The sequence below is a fragment of the Notolepis coatsorum genome, assembly GCF_963971535.1.
Source record: "Notolepis coatsorum genome assembly, chromosome: 9".
Taxonomy (NCBI): Eukaryota; Metazoa; Chordata; class Actinopteri; order Aulopiformes; family Paralepididae; genus Notolepis; species Notolepis coatsorum.
In genome coordinates, this window is record NC_140173.1 from 134,756,247 (window position 1) to 134,776,394 (window position 20,148).

The following is a 20,148-nucleotide window of genomic DNA, read 5'->3' on the forward strand; positions in this document are numbered from 1 at the left end:
CGGTGCCAGACTTTAGTGTCACATGTAAATAAATATACACTCAGATCAGATGGAAGTGATCATAGAGATCTGTCTCTCTCTCTCTCTCTCTCTCTCTCTCTCTCTCTCTTCTCTCTCTCTCTCTCTCTCCTCTCTCTCTCTCTCTCCTCTCTCTCTCTCTCTCTCTCTCTCTCTCTCTCTCTCTCTCTCTCTCTCTCTCTCTCTCTCTCTCTCTCTCTCTATCTCTCTCTCTATCTCTCTCTCTCTCTCTCTCTCTCTCTCTCTCTCTCTCTTTCTCTCTCTCTCTCTCTCAGCAGGAAGGGTACAACTCTGACAACGTTCAGAAACATATATCTGTGAAATGAACCACGGTCCAAATTTTACAACTAAGAGTAACCTGAGAGAGAGAGAGAGAGAGAGAGAGAGAGAGAGAGAGAGAGAGAGAGACAGAGAGAGAGAGAGAGAGAGAGAGAGAAAGCGGGGGGTGAGAGAGAATGAGAGAGAGAGAGCGAGAGAGAGATAGAGATAGATATATATATAGAGGCGGCTAAGTGGCGCAGTGGGCAAGGCGCTCGCCACTAACGCAGGAGATGCTGGGTTCGAGCCCAGTTCTTGGCGTTGCTACCAACTTGGCTGGTCGTTCATACTAACACAATTGGCAGTGTTAGGGGTGGGAAAGCTGGTGGGTGGGATTGGACGTTGTGGACAGCGACTCCTACAGGTCGGTTGGTGCGCCTGTACAGCAGAATCAGGAAGCATCCGGGGCAGCGTGAGCCTCCCACGCATTACTCCTCGCCACTGAGAGATCGTGCTGTACTGGTGAAAAGATGCGACAGCTGCCTCCTTGTGTACCGGAGGGAACACATGATGCAAGGATTGGTCCTCACTGCAGCCGACCAGTGGGAGGCATAGTCTAGCAACGTTCGAGACAGGGGAGGGGAGAATTGAAGGGAGAATTGGCGAGCCGAAATTGGGATGGGAGAAAAATTGAAAAATAAGGAGAAAAGGTGGATACAAAAAAATATATATATATATATATTTAGCATCCTGAATATTCTGCTAATTATTCAGAAGTGCTGACTTAACCTGTTACTTTCCCCTGTGTGCACAAAGATGTTCCTTTTTGATATCCCGCCCGGACTAATGATGTGAGGTGGTCTTCTTCCTCCGGCTTCGATATGGACCATTAACATGACATTGAAGCATCTTTCTTCCTGCCTTGAGTGTCCTATAGTGGGACCAGTTTGCGGTCGCCAGCAGGGGGCAGTGGTGGCAGGCGGAGCGGAGGAGAAAGGAGCAGCGAGTGAGAGATGATTACCTGGAGGGCGGAACAGAAGGAAGTCCTCTTCGACAGTGAACTCGGACGTGAGCGGACGTGAACGGGCGTGTGCTCTCGACAAGCCCCGTTGAAGAGTCCAGTTGAAGAGCCCCGTTGAAGAGCAACGGGAGATAACGAGTACTTTGCTATAACACAGGTTATCCTAGAAGTATAAGCGATAGAGAAGTGTGTGAGTAAGCGATGTGGAACGAAGAACCAACGTCAGTAAATAACATGTTATCCTAGAAGTGTAAGCGGTGTATTAGCTTGCCGCTAACGGCTATAGTGACTCTGAGTATACCGCAAGGCGAGCGTCGCTGAAGACCGGTGGTGCATACAGCCACGTTGCGTTAGCAGTACAGGCGATAGCAGGAGGGTTCACTAAGACCCACAGTTTAGCTGTGTTTAAGGTAGCCAACAGTTTAGAGCGCGCCAGCCCAGTCAGCAGCCCCGCAGTGGACGTCTCGTCGACGCAGCCAAGGACACCTCTTCTTCCAGCAGAGGTCGCCACAACACAGCACGCTCCTCCAGTTCAGCCACTGCCCCTGCTGCCTACCCCAGCCCGCCGGCTGTGCTCGCGGGATCGCCCGACGGCCATCTTGTCACCCGGACGAGGGGTGGTGAGAGTGGACCCGCCATCTTGGTTAAGTACAGCGGTACTTCGTGTGCCAAAACAGTATTAATTTGAAGCGAACGCTAACGACCAGCGTCTAGGGGTACCCCAACCATTATAAGCCGGCTTTAGCTTACGTTTTTATTTGGTAACGTGGGCCCACATGTAACTTATTTTTGTATTGTGATAACTGTGTGACGTTCTTGAATTCCCATTGAACTCCTTGACATGTGCCTGGGTCTTCCCCTAATGAAGTAATGTATTGAGCACTAGGTGCCTATGTTGGGAATAGCGTTCCCCTATAATGTGAGTGAGAGCACCCGGTGCCTAATTATATGCCATATGAACCACCTAAAGTATAAACTGTAATTGCTAATTGACCAGGCTTTATATAAAGGAGACGTAGATGGGAGCACGGTGTGTGTGTCTATTTCTGAGCCCGTATTCTAACCCTTGTTGACTGGGTAAATATATGACTGTAGTATTATTATTTAACCCTTCCACCCTATTCGCAGCATATGGTTAAAGGTCTCTACAGGTGGTCAAGGAAGGTTACTGCTTTGAGGGGAGCGCAATATCTTTATTCAACTAAGTCACCAGGTGTGGGAGGGCTAACGGAGGTACTGGGGGAAGTGAGAGTGTGTGGGGAGCTACTGCTGACCGCCCTGGAAGGCGAAGAGGACCAGAGTACCACACCCCAGGTTAGTAAATCCTGGGCCCCATCCGCTCCTGCTGCCCGCCCTCCAGTTCGACGTTCCGGGCCCAAAGACGGGGGTTGAGATAGATTAAAATCTACTGCATCCCGCTACCAGGTGGCCGTGTACAACCACTCCCATAAAGCAGGGATAATCCACCCTGCTACATATATATATAGAGAGAGAGGGGGGTGAGAGAGAGCAAGAGAGAGAGAGAGAGAGAGAGAGAGAGAGAGAGAGAGAGAGAGAGAGAGAGAGGGGTAGAAAAGAGGCAGACAGAGAAGGATAAAGTGAGAGAGAAAGACAGAGAGAGAGAGAGAGAGAGAGAGAGAGAGAGAGAGAGAGAGAGAGAGAGAGAGAGAGAGAGAGAGAGAGAGACAGGGGGTGAGAGAGAATTAGAGAGAGAGAGCGAGCGAGAGAGAGGGGGGGGTGAGAGAGGATGAGAGAGAGGGAGAGAGGTAGAAGAGGCAGACAGAGAAGGATAAAGTGAGAGAGAAAGACAGAGAGAGAGAGAAAGACAAGATTCAAGATTCAATAGTTTTATTTCAAACCACAGTGTTAGTTTGGCTACATTTACCATTGTCCGGCAAAACAACATTTGAAAAATAAATGAAATGGGAAAAGAGGAACCCCCCCCCCCCCCCCCCCCAAAAAAATAAAAAAAATAAAACAACAGCCAGAAACTATACACTGTTTGAAAAGGAGATGGAAGAAGCAAAGCGTATCCGTTTCCATCCCCCATCAATAACTAATTGCAAGATTATATATACTTCAGCAAGTACAATATGACACGATTTCCAATACATAACATATGATACAATACAATTTGCAAATACTTCAACTACGCACAACACAATCACACATGCACACACACACACACACACACACACACACACACACACACACACACTAGACTATACTCTCATGTCACCCTTCAAATCATTCTCATACAATAAGTTGGACTTCCTCCCTGGTATACTTTGCGAACAAACACCATCTTTTTGAACTTCCTCTTTAATAATATGCTTATAGATTGACTGGATTTGATCTCCTCCTCCTCCAGATCATTCCACAAGGTAACTCCCCACACAGAGAAATACACATAGCCATAGAGGGAGAGAGAGAGACAGAGACAGAGATAAAGATGGACAGAGGGGGAGAGAGAGACAGATAAAGATGGACAGAGAGAGGGAGAGAGAGACGGAGAGAGGGAGAGGCGTAATGCCACAGAGCAAGTCTGAGATATTCAGCGGTCAGTCTAAACAAATACCTTAGTGTCAGTGCCACCGCGTCGCGCAGCAGAGCTTCACGCTCTGAAAACTGCTCCGGACTGCTGCCGCTACATTCCAACAGACCCCTGATCCCTACACAAACACCCTTTAACCACCTCCAAAAGTACCTCTCAAAAGTGAAGTTTAACAAGGAATAAAAGCAGGTTCCAAAGGACGGGGGGAAAACATAGAGAGAGAGAAAGATACAGAGAGCGAGAGCGAGAGGAGTCGTTATGTGATCAGCTGGTAAGAGGAGTTAAAGGTCCAAGGAGAGAAACTCAACCCGTGTCCCGCCCTGCCTGGCCTTAGCTCTGTTGACAAGCCTGTTTTTCTGGGAACTTCCTGGGGAACTGGAGCCGGCGACGTAGTGGAGGAAGGGTGGTGATGATGATGGTGGTGGTGGTGGTGGTAGGGGGTGAGGTGACAGGAGTCTGTTTGGCCGGGGTATGAAGTCAGCAGCTTGGGCAGGGAGGAGGGGAGACATGCTGGGGCCTCACCCTGTCACGGGACTGGAGCAGAGGCCTCTTCCCCTCTTCTCCCCTGGCTTCATCCGGCCTCCGCTGCAGAGCTGCAGTGTCCATTGGAAGCAGGAGAAGGAGGAAGGGCCTGGGGCTGTGCAGAGGTCGAAACTCCCCCCCCCCCTTCTCTGGTGCTGCCCCGTGGGCTGTGTGTGACTGGACGCTCTCTCTTTCTCTCTCTCTCCGTCAGCCATGACACACGGCTATATATACAGCCTTTTCCCCAAAGGGGTAGGAGGGACTCTGGTTTGATTCACATTCCTTGCGTGTGAACATTCCCCTCACTCTCTCTCTCTCTCTCTCTCTCTCTCTCTCTCTCTCTCTCTCTCTCTCTCTCTCTCTCTCTCACACACACACAGACACACACACACGTGTCACTGCTACCCTCAGTAGGAAAAAACAAGGGCATTGCTGTTTTCACAGACATGACGTCTAATGAAAAACATCAGCAGCATTCACATACCTAATTATGTGTGTGTGTGTGTGTGTGTGTGTGTGTGTGTGTGTGTGTGTGTGTGTGTGTGTGTGTGTGTGTGTGTGTGTGTGTGTGTGTGTGTGTGTGTGTGTGTGTGTGTGTGTGTGTGTGTGTGTGTGTGTGATTTGTGGTCATGAAGGAGCCTTGTTCGTCATTTTACTGGCAAGGCAGTCCTGTAGTGGGTAGACTACATTACCCACAATTACTAACACACATTCAGAGGCCCACATTCAAAGGGAGGAAATACCATTGCCACTGAAAGGGGAAACTCCATTTCCCAGAATGCATTCAGTGATCAGCGAGGTCAACATAATGCACTCTCTCACTGTCCCACTCTCTCACCCTCTATCTTTCACACACACACACACACACACACACACACACACACACACACACACACACACACACACACACACACACACACACACACACACACACACACACACACACACACACACACACACACACACACACACACAGTGAAAATAGCATTGTTTACGTTCTAATCAAAATGTCAGCGTCCAGTGAACAGACTCTCCAATGAAGTTTTGAGAGGTCGGACCATTTCAACAACTGTGGGGGACGTGTTTGACAAATAAGTGGCCCGGGTTTTATGTTTAGGTGATATAAAATGCTTCTGAGTAAGTGAAGTAAATAAAATTACATTGAAGGTTTGTTTCAGTCTGTGTTCATTTGCCCGGCTGTGAAGCAAGCAAAACGTAGCGTACATACAGTACATATACAGCTAGGAAGTTGGAGTATACTGTCTGTATATGTGTGTGTGTGTGTGTGTGTGTGTGTGTGTGTGTGTGTGTGTGTGTGTGTGTGTGTGTGTGTGTGTGTGTGTGTGTGCGTGCGTGCGTGCGTGCGTGTGTGTGTGCGTACGTACGTACGTATGCATGTACTGTAAGTGTGTGTGTGCGTGTGTGTACGTGTGTGTGCGTACGTACGTATGCATGTACTGTATGTGTGTGTGTGAGTGTGTGTAAGTGTGTGTGTGTGCATGTGCGCGTGTGTAAGTGCGTGTGTGCACATACGTGTGTGTGTGTGTGTGTGTATGTGTGTGTGTGTGTGTGTGTGTGTGTGTGTGTGTGTGTGTGTGTGTGTGTGTGTGTGTGTGTGTGTGTGTCATACACATCCCCCTTTTTACTGTATGTCATTCACGCATTCAGTTCAACAGTGATTTTCTTGCAGCAAAATTTGTTTTTATTTATAAATTGTTTTGGGAAGCATAGCCAGACTATTCTGGTTTGGCAAGGAGTGGTTTGAGAGTTTTGTGTTACGACATGAGCATTAAATTCTACCGTACAACTTTTAACCTGTTAAGCTGTAGCCCTATTTTCCGAAATTTCGCCTAAAGGTACATGCCCAAGTAAATGGAAGATTGCTCCACTTCTACAAGGTCAATTAGCATGTTCTTGGTATCTATGGACATCTAGGGACCTGGGGGTATGTATTCCCAGTGTCAGAAATACTGTGTCCGTTACTAGGCTTGAGTAAATTGTGATGAATTTTTTTGCATCTTTGCCGGTAAATAACATCATGTTACAATTGTGCAGCCACCGAGATCGCTCACTGAGCTCATTCACCACCTTCTTGAGATCAAGTGTATAAAGATTCTAAGCAAATGAATGAAGGGAAGATGATTAAACAGAAGGATTTGTAGATACAGTAATAAATTATAATCCATTTAAATTATAAATTCATATTTGACCTTGAACTTGACCTTGACCTTATTACACCCCTTCCTGACATAGAGCGACGCGAGCGAGCGAGCGAGAAAAAGTGATTAAAATGTATTCGTTTCAATCAGACTATCCTAACCTGCCGCGAGCGACAGCGAACTGAGCAGCGATGTCGTTTACCCCTCAAATATTCGCTCGCTGTGTCTCTAGTTGAGCGATTACGCGGCCGAGTCCCGCCCCTAAACACTTTTTATTGGTTGAGAATCGCAGGCTGCTTTCAGAGCCATAGAAGACACACACAGACACACTCGGACACGCGCCACCTCATATCAGGACAGTGTCGCGCGCGATTTCGTCTCCAGTTCGCTCGCTCGCTGCCTGTCAGGAGTGTGTGTGTGTGTGTGTGTGTGTGTGTGTGTGTGTGTGTGTGTGTGTGTGTGTGTGTGTGTGTGTGTGTGTGTGTGTGTGTGTGTAAGTGTGTGTGTGTGCATGTGCGAGTGTGTAAGTGCGTGTGTGCACATACATGTGTGTGTGTGTGTGTGTGTGTGTGTGTGTGTATGTGTGTGTGTGTGTGTGTGTGTGTGTGTGTGTGTGTGTGTGTGTGAGTGTGTGTAAGTGTGTGTGCATGTGTGCGTGTGTAAGTGTGTGTGTGCACATGCTTGTGAAAACTGTTTTCTTCTCAGTGGTCATTTGCAACCAGCTGTGTGGCTGAGATGTTGTTATAATGTACGGAGCCATCAGGGCCCAGATCAGTAAGGGATCATGCAGGCGTCCATTAAACTATTTTAATGGATCATGCAGAGGAAAAGAGCAACCCTAAGTGAAGCGTAAAAACCCATTAATTCAAGCCATTGTATGCGAGTGTAGGGATATATATATATATATATATGGCTGGAAATGGAATGATGAAAACCTTTCGAGTGCATTAATTTAGGTGTGCGGTTTATATGAAAATAATGATCACCCTCCAGCCAACCAGAACTAAGGCCATGGTTTAACCTCACATTTCACCATTTCACATTTCAATCCTGTATAAAATAACTGAGTAGCTGGAGGGTCTGTGTGTGTGTGTGTGTGTGTGTGTGTGTGTGTGTGTGTGTGTGTGTGTGTGTGTGTGTGTGTGTGTGTGTGTGTGTGTGTGTGTGTGTGTGTGTGTGTGTGTGTGTGTGTGTGTGTGTGTGTGTGTGTGTGTGTGTAGGTGTGTGTGTGTGTAGGTGTGTGTGTGTGTGTGTGTTTGTGTGCAGACCGTGGTATAGCAACCCATCCTCAGGCAGGTCGGCGTCCAACATGAGGTCCTCGTCGTCCAGCTCCCCGGGTCCCAGAGGCTCCAGGTTGTTCAGTATGTCCTGTAACATTAACACATTCATTATACAACTATAAATAATTTCATTTGATGGCATTCATTCAGTTTTTATTTCAACTAATTGTCAATTACCTTGAGCATAGATACATGATAAATACAATAATCAATAAATATACAATAAACAATACGATATACAATAAACAATACAATATACAATAGTGGAGTTTGTGCAATCAATTAAAACAACTGCAGATTACAGTGGTGATTAATTTTAAACTGACCAAAGTATTGAACTTGTGGAACTCCCTCTCCCCTTCCATCCGGGGCTCTGACAACAAACCCACCTAAAAACACACCTGTTCACACTTGACTTCACGCAACACGGCCCTGCTCCCAGTAGCCCACCCCCTTTCCCCCTGACTCTTTTCATTTAAGCCACAGATCCTGTTGTTTTTGTTTTTGTTAATTTTCTTGTTACCGTTTCGTCCAATTGGACAGCACCTTGCTTCCTTTTTATTAATCTTATTTGTATTATTTTTTCCTGTTGTTACTATATACTGTATATATATATTCATATATTTTATATAGCTTATCTCTCTTTGTAAAGTGTCCTTGAGTCTGAGAAAGGCTCTTCTCTCTTTAAATCCAATTTATTATAATAATAATAATAATAATAATAATAATAATAATAATAATAATAATAATAATAATAATAATAATAATAATAATAATAATAATAATAATAATAATAATAATAATAATAATAATAATAATAATAATTATTATTATTATTATTATTATTATTATTGAGTTTTAGAGTTTGTTGTATTATATTTCACGTGTCAGGAGCACAGAAGCTTTAAGCAGATTTTCAAAGTTCATTAAAAAATAGGGATGTGCAAGGTTTAAATGAGTAGTTTTGAATTAACTGGATATTCTTATGCACACCCGAGCCGCTAGAGGTCGCCAAAGTGGCGTGTTTCGTCGGCGGGCAAATCGTCCTTAAAACGTCCCGGGGCCAGGTCGGTGCCAGAGGTTAATGGTTAAATAGCATTTTTTATATATACATCTGTATTCATTTTATAGGGTGAATGTGTACAAATGTTAAATAAAGTGAACACTAAGGCAACGCGCGTTCACTACGTTTAGACTTAATACGTCTTTGTCTAAAAAAGCATTTTGATAACCGCCCCACAAATCAAATCAAATCAAAATCAAATCAAATGTATTTGTAAGGCCCGACAACACACGTGATTGTCCCCATGGGCCGGAAACATCACAATAAATCAAGAACACAAAAACAAGTCCAAACATTTTTAAATAAATAAAATAAATGCAACACTCCCAGACAGAAGGAAAAACTCACTAAAACCTAGCAATAGAAAAAAATGCACCACAGGCAATGTGGAGGAGAGAAACCTTAGAAGGGCCGTTCAAGGGGGGATCTCCCTTCTTAGATGTCGGTGATTAGTAGTGTTGCAATAAAACAGGCAAAACAGTTGGTAAGCATGCACTCCGTCTAGCTCTCCTGAAAACTCATATCTCAAGACCACTTGCAACCATGTTAAAAGTAAAAGAGAAGAAAAAAACACGGCTATGCCGTTTTCATCAGGTTAATAACAGTGGATAGCCGGCTATCAAAATAACTGTTATGCAGATCCCTAGTACAAACTCTAAACTCTTAAGACAATCATTGGAACGTGTAGCTACTATAGGGTCCAGACCAGATGTCCACCTCACTGAAGTGAGATAAATTGGGAAATCTCCAATTGTCTCTTTATATAGAAACAGATGCCAATGCAGCTCTCGCCTCTCTGCCAGGGAAGACCATCCAACCCTACGATACAGGTCACAATGGTGGGTACCATAACTATCACCTGTGATAAATCGATTGGCGCTAAATGATATACAGAGTCTATGAGTGAAGTCTATAAATTAGGAAAACAGGAAAGCTACTTCCCTGAGCTAATCTTTTTTACTTATCTATATTTAAATATAAATTTGACATTGTACATATAACAATGTTTTTATATTCTCATTGAGACTCTCAATGTCACACCAATTCACAATTGATTATGCAAGTCATTGTGAACGTCTTTGACTTTAAAAAACAACATAGATTTAGTCTCACTAGCATTAAGCTCCAGTTTGAGACTAATAAGTACATCTTGCAAAGCATTAAAAGAGAGTTGCAGATTCTCAGTGGCCAGTTTCACAGAATCTTCGATACAATACAATAGACAATCCGCATAAAAATGAAAAAGAAATGTTAACTCCATTATCTTGACCCTGAAATTGGGACCCAGTTGAACTACAGAAAATGTATTGTAAAATGTCAAAGAACTTCTATTGTATACAGCTAAGCATTGATGGGAAAATCAGTTCACTCAACCATTCACTCTAATCCTGGAATGTTAACTTGCAGAGGGAAAAGGAAATTCGACAACACTTTACTTCGGGGGCACGAGTAATGATCTGAGTACCTAGGAACTTATGAGGAACTATATGTTAACAAAAACATTAACAAATATGATTTAACTGATAGATAACTTCTAGAATTTGAGGTAAGAAAGTATAAAGTGGGGACCTGAGAGGATATACTGTATCTTTACTGAATGTGTCATAGAGAAGTGAGGTAGAGAGTCTGACATCAGCTCTGAGGTTTGAAATGAGTGCAACCTTTCAGATACCCACGTAAGAACCACTTCATGGTTGATCCTTCGTTAATTAAATAGACATTCTGAAGTGGTTCCATTTTCGTTCCATCATGTGTGATTATGTGCTATACAAATAACCTTGACTTAAGTAAGGAAAATTGTATGAGTTCCATTCTACTTAATCATTATTATTATGCCCCCTAAAGTGCTACCAAGGTTTCAGTGAGGCGCTGACTGTAATTTTCTGATTGATTGATTGATTGGGTAACATTATCACGTCTCATGGCTTCTCATATCATTGTTATGCCGATGATACTCAACTCTTCCTCTTCTTCCCTCCCTCAGATATCCACGTCTCTGAGCGGATCTCGGCCTGTCTGTCCGACATCTCCGCCTGGATGACGACCAACCACCTCAAACTGAACCTAAGCTAAACAGAATTGCTCCACCTGCCGGCCAAATCCTCCCCCCTGACCGACCTCTCCATCACAGTCGAGAATGCAGCTGTGACCGCGTCCCAGACCGCCAAGAACCTTGGTGTTGTCCTCGACGACCAGTTGAACTTCTCTGCTCACATCGCAGCGACAACCAGAACCTGCAGATTCCTCCTGAGCAACGTCAGAAGGATACGCCCCTTCCTGACAAAGAAGCCACCCAACTCCTCGTCCAATCAACAGTCATCTCCCGCCTCGACTACTGCAACGCACTGCTAGCTGGCCTCCCGGCCACTGCCACCAAGCCTCTTCAACTCATTCAAAACGCAGCGGCCCGCCTGATCTCAAACCTACCGAAGTCGGCCCATGTCACCCCACTTCTTAGGGACCTGCACTGGCTCCCCATTGCTGCACGTATCCGCTTCAAGGCCCTCGACCTAGCATACCGTGCGGCAAAGGGAACCGCTCCCGCCTACCTCCGGTCAATGGTCTCTAACTACACACCCCCAAGACCCCTACGCTCTGCATCTTCTGGCCGCCTCAGACCGACTCCTATCCAAGCTCCCGGAGGGTCATCAAAGAGAAGCCGCCTATTCTCAGTCATTGCCCCACAATGGTGGAATGAACTGCCCATCCCAGTTAGGACAGCCAAATCCCATCCAATCTTTCGCCGTCGACTAAAGAATCTAACCATGACTAACCTTACTATCATGCACTTGTCCTAATAAACTAACCTACACTGTAACACGCAACACTTTGATAAACATTGTTACTCAGCTGATAGAGTTATACCCTTCTTGCTGTCTTGTCGTACAGAACTTGTAAGTCGCTTTGGATAAAAGCGTCAGCTAAATGACTAAATGTAAATAATTGATTGAAAACTTTATTAACAGATTGCAGAATGGGTACAATACAGTACAGCTCAATCCACACAATTGTTAAGGGGATGCAGACCAGAGAAAGACTTTCGTCTTGTTTACATCAGGGTCCCCCATTTTCAATTCATCAGGACATATATGACATACATGACATACAGATAGACAGTACGTGTTAGGGATTGTAATGCGAGCCCAATTGCACGACACAGACAGGTATTCAAAGTTAGCCAAAAACAAGGGCATGATTTATTTATACAACAGAAATGTGCAACACTGACCCATTAAGGGTGAAAAAACACTAAAGTCCAGGAACACAAAAATAGCAGCACTGTGCCTTTAAAGGGCGACCAAAAAGGTACAGAGGAATCTCCTAGAACACGGGCATCTTCCCGACCAGAACGCTGCAGACGGGCAACGCAGCAAACAAGGGGAATGGTACATTGGAGGTGGTTGGGTGTGTGGGGTGGGTGGTTGGGTAGGAGGGGTGGGGGGGAACACTGTACAACTGTACAAGCAAAGCTTTACATTGGAATATTGACAAAACCATACTTGGTCATTTACTGTACATTGGAGGGGGTTGGGTTAGGACATTTACAGGGGCCAGTTTCGAATTGCAGTCTCCCGTAGGTGTTCTTTGAGAGTGGTTTTGAAAGTGGGTAGTGATTCACATTCCTTTACAGCTTTGGGTAGGGCGTTCCACATTGATGTGGCATAATTGCTAAACGTGTTTAGTCCCTTGTTTGAGCCGAATCTGGGTTTAACATGATTTGTGGAGCTCCCTCTGGTGTTGTGATCGTGGTATATTCACTGACCTTTGGGAAGTATTTTGACATGTACATGGGTACCTTGGTCGTGTAGTGTATCTTGTAGACCAGGCCCATTGCAAGTTGCTGTACTCTGTCGTCTACTCTAAGCCATCCTAGGTTGTCAAAGTGGGCAGGGGTGAGGTGGGTTCTAGGAGTAAGGTCAAGCAGTAGTCTGACCAGTTTGTTTTGAGATGTTTGTAATTTTGTTTTTAGCGCCTTTGAAGTGCTTTGGTACCATGAGGTGCAAGCATAGTCGTAGTACCCTTGAATAAGTGCTCCTGCCAGAGTCTTCAGGGTATTCTTGTTTACCAGAGAGGAGATCCGGTACAAGAATCGAGTTTGTTGGTTGACTTTTTTTATTACATTGGATGCCATTTTGTCACAGGAAAGATTAGCCTCTAGGATGGAACCCAGGTAGGTAATTTCATCTTTCCTTGTGACAATATTGTCACCCACTGTAACTAAGAAGCCGTCGGTCTTGCTGAGTTTGTTATTTGAACCGAAGAGAATGGACTCTGTTTTGCCCATGTGTAATGATAGTTTGTTATCAGCTAGCCATATGCAGATTTTGCCTAGTTCCGAGCTGAGGGTTTTTTCAACCTGTAACTTGTTCTTGTCAGAGACCAGCAGGGCTGAGTCGTCCGCAAACAGGAACAAGTTGCAGTCACAAGCTGATGACATGTCATTTGCATAAATTAGGAACAGTAGCGGTCCTAGTATGCTTCCTTGTGGAACACCACAGCTCACTGGGAGGGGGGGGGGGGGGGTAGGGTACCGTTTACCTCCACCATCTGTTCCCTCCCCTCAAGGTAGGATTGCATCCAGCTCAAAACCAATTGCTTTTAGCTTGTCAATCAGAATGGAGTGATTGACAGTGTCGACAGTGCCTTTTGTAGGTCCAGCATGACCATGCCGCAGTATTTGCCCGCATCCACCTCTTGTTTGCTGTGGTCGTTCAAATAGAGAAGGCATGTGTCAGTGGAGTGGGATGTTCTGAAGCCAGATTGGAATTCGTAGATTAGATTTTTTTCCGCTAGGTACTTTTCGACCTGTTCGTAGACAATTTTTTCCATGACTTTCAAGATGGAGGTAAGAATAGAATGCAGCAGCTGAGCTCTGACCTAAGTGCCTTGAGATCTGGAGAGTAGTACGACACGCTGAGCCATCACCTTTCATTGAATAATGGAACAGACTAAATTATGTCTGTTCTTATTAGGGATGGGTATCGTTAAGACATGCAAAAACCTCTGGGTTCATCTGTAGAGGGATGACAGACATCTGTGTCTGAGCAGATGAGACTGGCGCACATTTAACTTTCATACAGCACTGCCACGGGGAAGATGAATAAAGCCACTGCTATTATTCAAAACATAAAGACCCCAACAACGACACAGACTTCTTCTTTTTTTCGTTCTTTTTTATCCTATTTTTCACCGGCTGATTTTTCTATGCTTTTCTCCCCATCCCAATTTAGTCGTTATGCCAATTCCCCCCCTCCCCTACCTGGTCGTTGTGTGCATGTTCCCCCTACTGGTCGGTACAAGGGAACCCTGAAGTCTACCACATGCTTCCTCCGACACATGCAGAGACAGCCAGCGGCCAGGGCCGCCTCAGGGGGTGTGCGAGCAGTGCGGTCGCACAGGGCCTCGCGGGAAGGGGGGCCTCGCAAAAAAAAAAAAAAAAAAAATTATTAATTTTTTTTATTATTATTTTTTATTTTTTTTATTTTTTTTTGCGAGGCCCCCCTTCCCGCGAGGCCCTTTTTCATCACAGACCTAAAATCTAGTTTTGCTTATATGCTTATATATTTCACATTAGACACGTTTGTAGAATGTGTCTGACTTGTTCCTGGGTCTGCAGTCCTGCAGCTGCAGACATACTCACTATTGGAGCTCAGCCTCTGGGGTTCTGCAGCAGCATTGGTTTCAACGAAGGGAGTGGTTTTACTTACATCATGTGTAGACAGTGTAGTACGCCGGCAGCGTGAGTCGGCTGCGTTTGACATTTTCGCGCGTGCAGCTTTTGACTATGCTTAGTTATGCCCAATAGCCAAGACGAAGAAAGAGGTCGGTCATTATCAGTCGGTCGGTCACCAACCAAGGAACGTTGACGAAAGGCCTCTCGCTAGCGGGACAAATGGCCGGAGCCTTTCATGGTATAGCCATGTCGGCTAGTAGCTAGCTTAGCTAAATGCTAACTAGCGTTAGCTAACCTAGCGAGGCGAGGCGAGTGGATGTCTTTTCAAAAGAAGGAGAAGAGAACTCCTTCCACGTTGATACTGCGTTATGGTGAGTCAACTTATGATTATATACCCGCCGTGGACCTGAGTCACCTGACCCTATCTCTCTTTCTCTCTCTGGAGCTAAACTGGCCGACTAGCTAATAGTACTACTAGTAGCTAACGGTGTGTGCCTGGTGTCAGCACCTGGCTGTATGTAGCCGCATAGCTTGCTTCTGTGTTAGCTAATGGTTAGCGATAGCCTGGTTGAGCTAACTGTTAGCCAGTTAGCTGTTTAGCTTCGACGTTAACTGCCGGCTGCGCTCGGCTGGGAAAGTTCGTTTGATGCTATCAGTTAGCCTTGAGTTAGCTGTTAGCTTGTGCTACGACCATTGACATTAGCCGTGAGAATAGCAGGGGGTTCTGGCACTCTGACTACGACATCATCTTTGACAGAAGATGTAGTCGGGCCTGCACCATGACAAGGCTCTGGCCATAGCTTCTTTTTGTCCCGCCAGCGAGAGGCCTTTCGTCAACGTGGAGACCTTGCGGCCTTTCGCCCTGCGTTCATCGTGCAGGTAACTTGGATTAATGAAAATGTCATGATGACATTACCCCACTCTTCCTTCCTTCCCCTCCCGAATGTTTTGTTAATAACGATGTTTTTTTCCAGGCAAAACATATGCTACTTCACAACATTTGGAGATACGACATGTGCTGTGTGTGAATGGTCGTTTGTGTAGCTTGGGTAGCGTTGGGCCGTTGGCCAAAGCTGTGTGTCACGTGGCCTGGTGTCACAGTACCTGGCTAGCCTATTTAGCTGATGTCGGCCATTGGCTCCTTGCTGCTTTGGTTTCTCTGTTGACCCTCTTCTTGTTGGATTTAAGTGTTGATCTTTGTCCTTTTGAATCTCTCATACATGCTATAGTCTCTCTCTAACACACACACACACATGACAAACACACATGTTCTCTCTCTCTCTCTCTCTCTCTTTCTAACACACACAGTCTGCCTATGGCGGCCTTTCTCGATGGCTAGGCTGTGCTCAAGGATCTTCAGTCACAGTGCTCAGGTATTCTGCCACTGTGTACTCTCTGTTTAGGGCCAAATAGCATTTCAATTTCTTTCCAATGTGTCTCTCTCTCTCTCTCTCTCTGTACACTGTATATTGACTGTAGAACGGGAGCTCTCTCTCGCTCTCTCTTTTGCTATATGTTGACTGTATCATGCCCCGCCTCGGGCAGCGCTATTATTTAAGAATATGTTGACTGTATAAAAAAAAAAAAAAAAAAAAAATATATATATATATATATAATTTTTTTTTTTTTTTTTTTTTTACCTTGGGGGGGGGGGGGGGGGGGGGGGCTCGCGTTAAATCTCGCACAGGGCCTCGCATTTCTCCCAGGCGGCCCTGCCAGCGGCTCTCTTTTCACCTGGCAGCGAGGACTCTCATTGGTGAAGCGTAACGCGTGGGAGGTCACGCTGCCTTCACCACTTCCTGCCTTTCGCTGAGCAGGCGCACAGACCTGACCTGTAGGCGTCGCTGTCCACAACGCCAGATTACCACCCACAACTTCCCTCCCGCTAACTAAGCCAAGCGAGTTAGTATGACGATCGGCCCAAGACGCAGGCAATGCTGACTCCAATACGCCACCCGACCGCCCTAACGACACAGACTTCTGAAGAAATATCACTCAAGTGTAGAATGATAATACAGTCCGCTAGGAAAATGTATCATTACAGACAAAAAATGCCCTTAGTTTGATTACTACACCGCTGCTGTCTGCATAATAATTGCGAGAAAACCCAAAAGCAAAGAGAAAATAAATCAATAGTTCAAAGCATTATTTTTCAAGGCAATTGTGCTCAAATAAATTGCCCAGACCCTGAATAACCCAACCATCAAATTGGTCCTCATTGAATATCTTGTGTTATTTCTGAGGACTCAAATCTCTCTCTCTCTCCCCTTGGAGCTTTCTCATGCTAGGAGCACTGGTCACAGAGAGCCGTTCTTGAGGAAATTACATTTCACACCAGCAGGACACAGCAGCTTAGCATGCTGAGCAGTCCGGATAACCTCCCAGAGAGAGAGACAGAGAGAGAGAGAGAGAGAGAGAGAGAGAGAGAGAGAGAGAGAGAGAGAGAGAGAGAGAGAGAGAGATAGAGAGAGAGAGAGAGAGAGAGAGAGAGAGAGAGAGAGAGAGAGAGAGAGAGAGGAGAGAGAGAGAGAGAGAGAGAGAGAGAGAGAGAGTGTGAACGTTCGAGGAGAGAGGTTGTGTCTTTCAGAGCTCCTGCTCTTACTCAAATAGGATATATAGGAAAAATACACTCAAATAGGAATATACCTGGAATATACCTGGATATCTCTACACAAGGAGCTAGAGAGGATTATACCAATCTCATAATTTTCATACCACACATCCGGGTAATCTGGAATTAAGACCTGTTTTTGGACTAATTGACCGGAAAGGTCATATGATCACAGGGGCAAACTCAAGGACCAGTGTTTTGTTGCTTTGTTGGAGTTATAACGGAGTAAGTACCTGGACTGAGAGAGGCCTACCTCAAACCAAAAACTGAATAATACTGACATTTTAGGCAGACATTTGAGCTAAAACATCTACAAAGTACAAACTGGTAAACTGGATATAACCAGACTCCTTGACAGGCAAGGACATAGAGGTGTGAAGTTCTTCAACCCTCAACAATGGAACATGAGCCACACACGCTCCCTGATACAAATGCAAATAAGGGCCAAACGCAAGTCCCCAAAGTGCTGTACCCAGAAGAAATTAAGAGCAAAGCAGAAAAGAAGAAATACAAAGAAGATTTTTTAAAGAGCAAGCCAAATAAACTATTTGCAGACTTTGAATGCACTGGACGCAAAACTAACCTAATTTTCTACACTGAAGACTATACGGCATGGCACGCGGCCACACAAGAGCATCATCCCTCTGCTACAAAAAGGGGAAACAAGGACTCACAAACACTGTTAATAGACACAGGGGAGAACCAAACAGTTGCAAACTTCTATCATACAGGAATGATAGTGATTCAGGGCAACACAAGTCCCTTTGAGAAAGACTTCCCCAGAATCAAAGAAACGGCACTAAAGAAAATAAGCAGTGAAGACCCACTCACAACAGACCATTGCTGCTTCACCGAGATGAAACAAATGAAGGACATGTTTTCAAAGATAGAACGCAAACAAGTGGAAATTGAGCAAAGAATTACAGACCCCCCCCCCCCAACACAGAGCGAAAGGACTCCCTGTCTGCTCTCTGGGCCTTGGTGAAAACACACATGGAAAGAATAGAAGAGGTGTCGAAACAGAACAATGAACTCAGGCTGGAGCTGAAAGAAATCAAAGAAGAGATGCAAATAGCCAAATTGGAGTCGACAGAAATGCGGAGGTAAAGTGGAAGAGGTGTCGAAAGACATCAATCTAATCAGGCAGGACATGCAAAACCTCAAAGAGACGTCAACAGCCAAACCAGCTCTGACCACCGAACAGCTTCATAAAACAGAGACAGTAATTCAGGATGAAGATGAGGACAACCAACCAACAACAGCAGAGACTCAAGACACCCCACCTCCAACACCAACATCACCCACCAGATCTCAAGAAGGTCCACAGATTGTACTCCTCATGGACTCAAACGGGAGATACGTAGAAGAAGGAAAACTCTTCCCAAACCACAGAGTTAAGAAAATAAAGTGCCAGAATACCAAACGGGCTATAGAACTACTGACAGAAGAAACCTGGGATCCCCCAGCCACATCATAATACACACAGGCACAAACAACTTGAGAACGCAGACAGAGGAGGAGGTGACCAATCTGTCATGGAAGTAGTTGAAAAGCCACGTCAACATTTCCCGTAGCAAAAGTAGTAATCTCGGCACTGCTACCCAGATGGGATTACTGCCCAGACTTCATACAAAGTATTAATGCACACATCTCCAGAAAATGTGCATTGAAGAAAAACGTCTACATGGCAGCTCACCCCACCATAGACCGGGACAGCCTGCATGACGATGTTCACATCTTCAAAAGAGCAGTCCCTAACTTCGCAAAGACCCTGAAAGACGTTGCACTAAACCGTAGCCCTACCACATCCTACAAGAGCAACAGAGGGATGAACACCCCACCCAGAGCCACGCCCAGAAGACCTTCTGCACCCAGAGAACAACAGGCTACAAACAGAGACCACCCTGCACCCCAGGCCAGGCCCACGCCCAACCTGCAAAGGATGCATCACACATATGCACAGGCCGCCCAATTTCGACCTGCCCCCCTCCTGCAGACCCCCCCCCAGCCAATGCATATCCTGCCAACCCCACAACACACATACACACAGCATATGCCACCACCAACCCCATACCACACAAATGCACAGGTCAACCCCATGACCGACAGATCTCCACCCGGGGAGCTGACCGTGCATCAGATGATCAGCAAGATCTTCTCATTTGTGGTCCAGGACAAAACCACTGGATTATAACACTGTAATAATGGAATACAAATCTTTTACCATCTCAAGCTGGAATATACAAGGTCTGAGGTCAACTGCCCTTGGAACAAAGAGCAGAAACCCAGACTTTACCACAGAAATGTCAAACACAGACATCATGGTCCTACAAGAGACATGGCACAGAGGAAACAGTCCTACTGGCTGTCCTGCAAACTACAGAGAGCTACTGGTACCATCCACCAAGCTAACAGGGGTCAAACAGGGGAGAGACTCTGGAGGCATGCTAATATGGTACAAATCTGAACTAACCCACTCCATAAAGCTAATCAAAACCGGAGTTTTTTTCATCTGGTTAAAAATAAATAAGGAACTTACATCAACCGAGAAAGATATCTACCTGTGTGCCACCTACATCCCCCCAATTGAATCCCCATACTACAAGGAAGACATGTTCCTAATCCTACAAGACGAAATCAACCAGTTCCAGGCTTACGGGCACATTATAGTCTGTGGGGACCTCAATGCCAGGACAGGACGAGAACCTGACACTCTCAGCACACAGGGAGACAAACACCTACCAGGAGGTGGGAACATCCCCTCCCAAATATGCCCCCCCAGAAATAACTATGACCAAACAACAAATAAACATGGGTCACAACTTATACAGCTCTGTCGCTCGCTGGGACTGTACATAGTTAACGGTAGGCTCCGAGGGGACACTTATGGTAGGTACACATATAGCTCATCTCTGGGTAACAGTACAGTAGACTATTTTATCACGGACCTCAGCCTAGAGTCTCTCAGAGCGTTCACAGTCAGCCAGC

General features: G+C 45.4%; 1 protein-coding gene across 1 annotated transcript in view; it reads right to left on the bottom strand.

Annotated features, from left to right (window-relative positions):
* LOC311234769 (uncharacterized protein) overlaps positions 1-7,909 on the bottom strand; it is a gene marked incomplete at its 5' end in the record, with an annotated part of 101,498 nt that extends 93,589 nt beyond the window's left edge. Inside the window, one exon of the mRNA XM_084322013.1 lies at positions 7,801-7,909. Coding sequence (XP_084178139.1) covers positions 7,801-7,909 — 109 coding nt within the window. The remainder of the gene's footprint in view (positions 1-7,800) is intronic.
* Between the last annotated feature and the right edge of the window lie 12,239 nt (positions 7,910-20,148).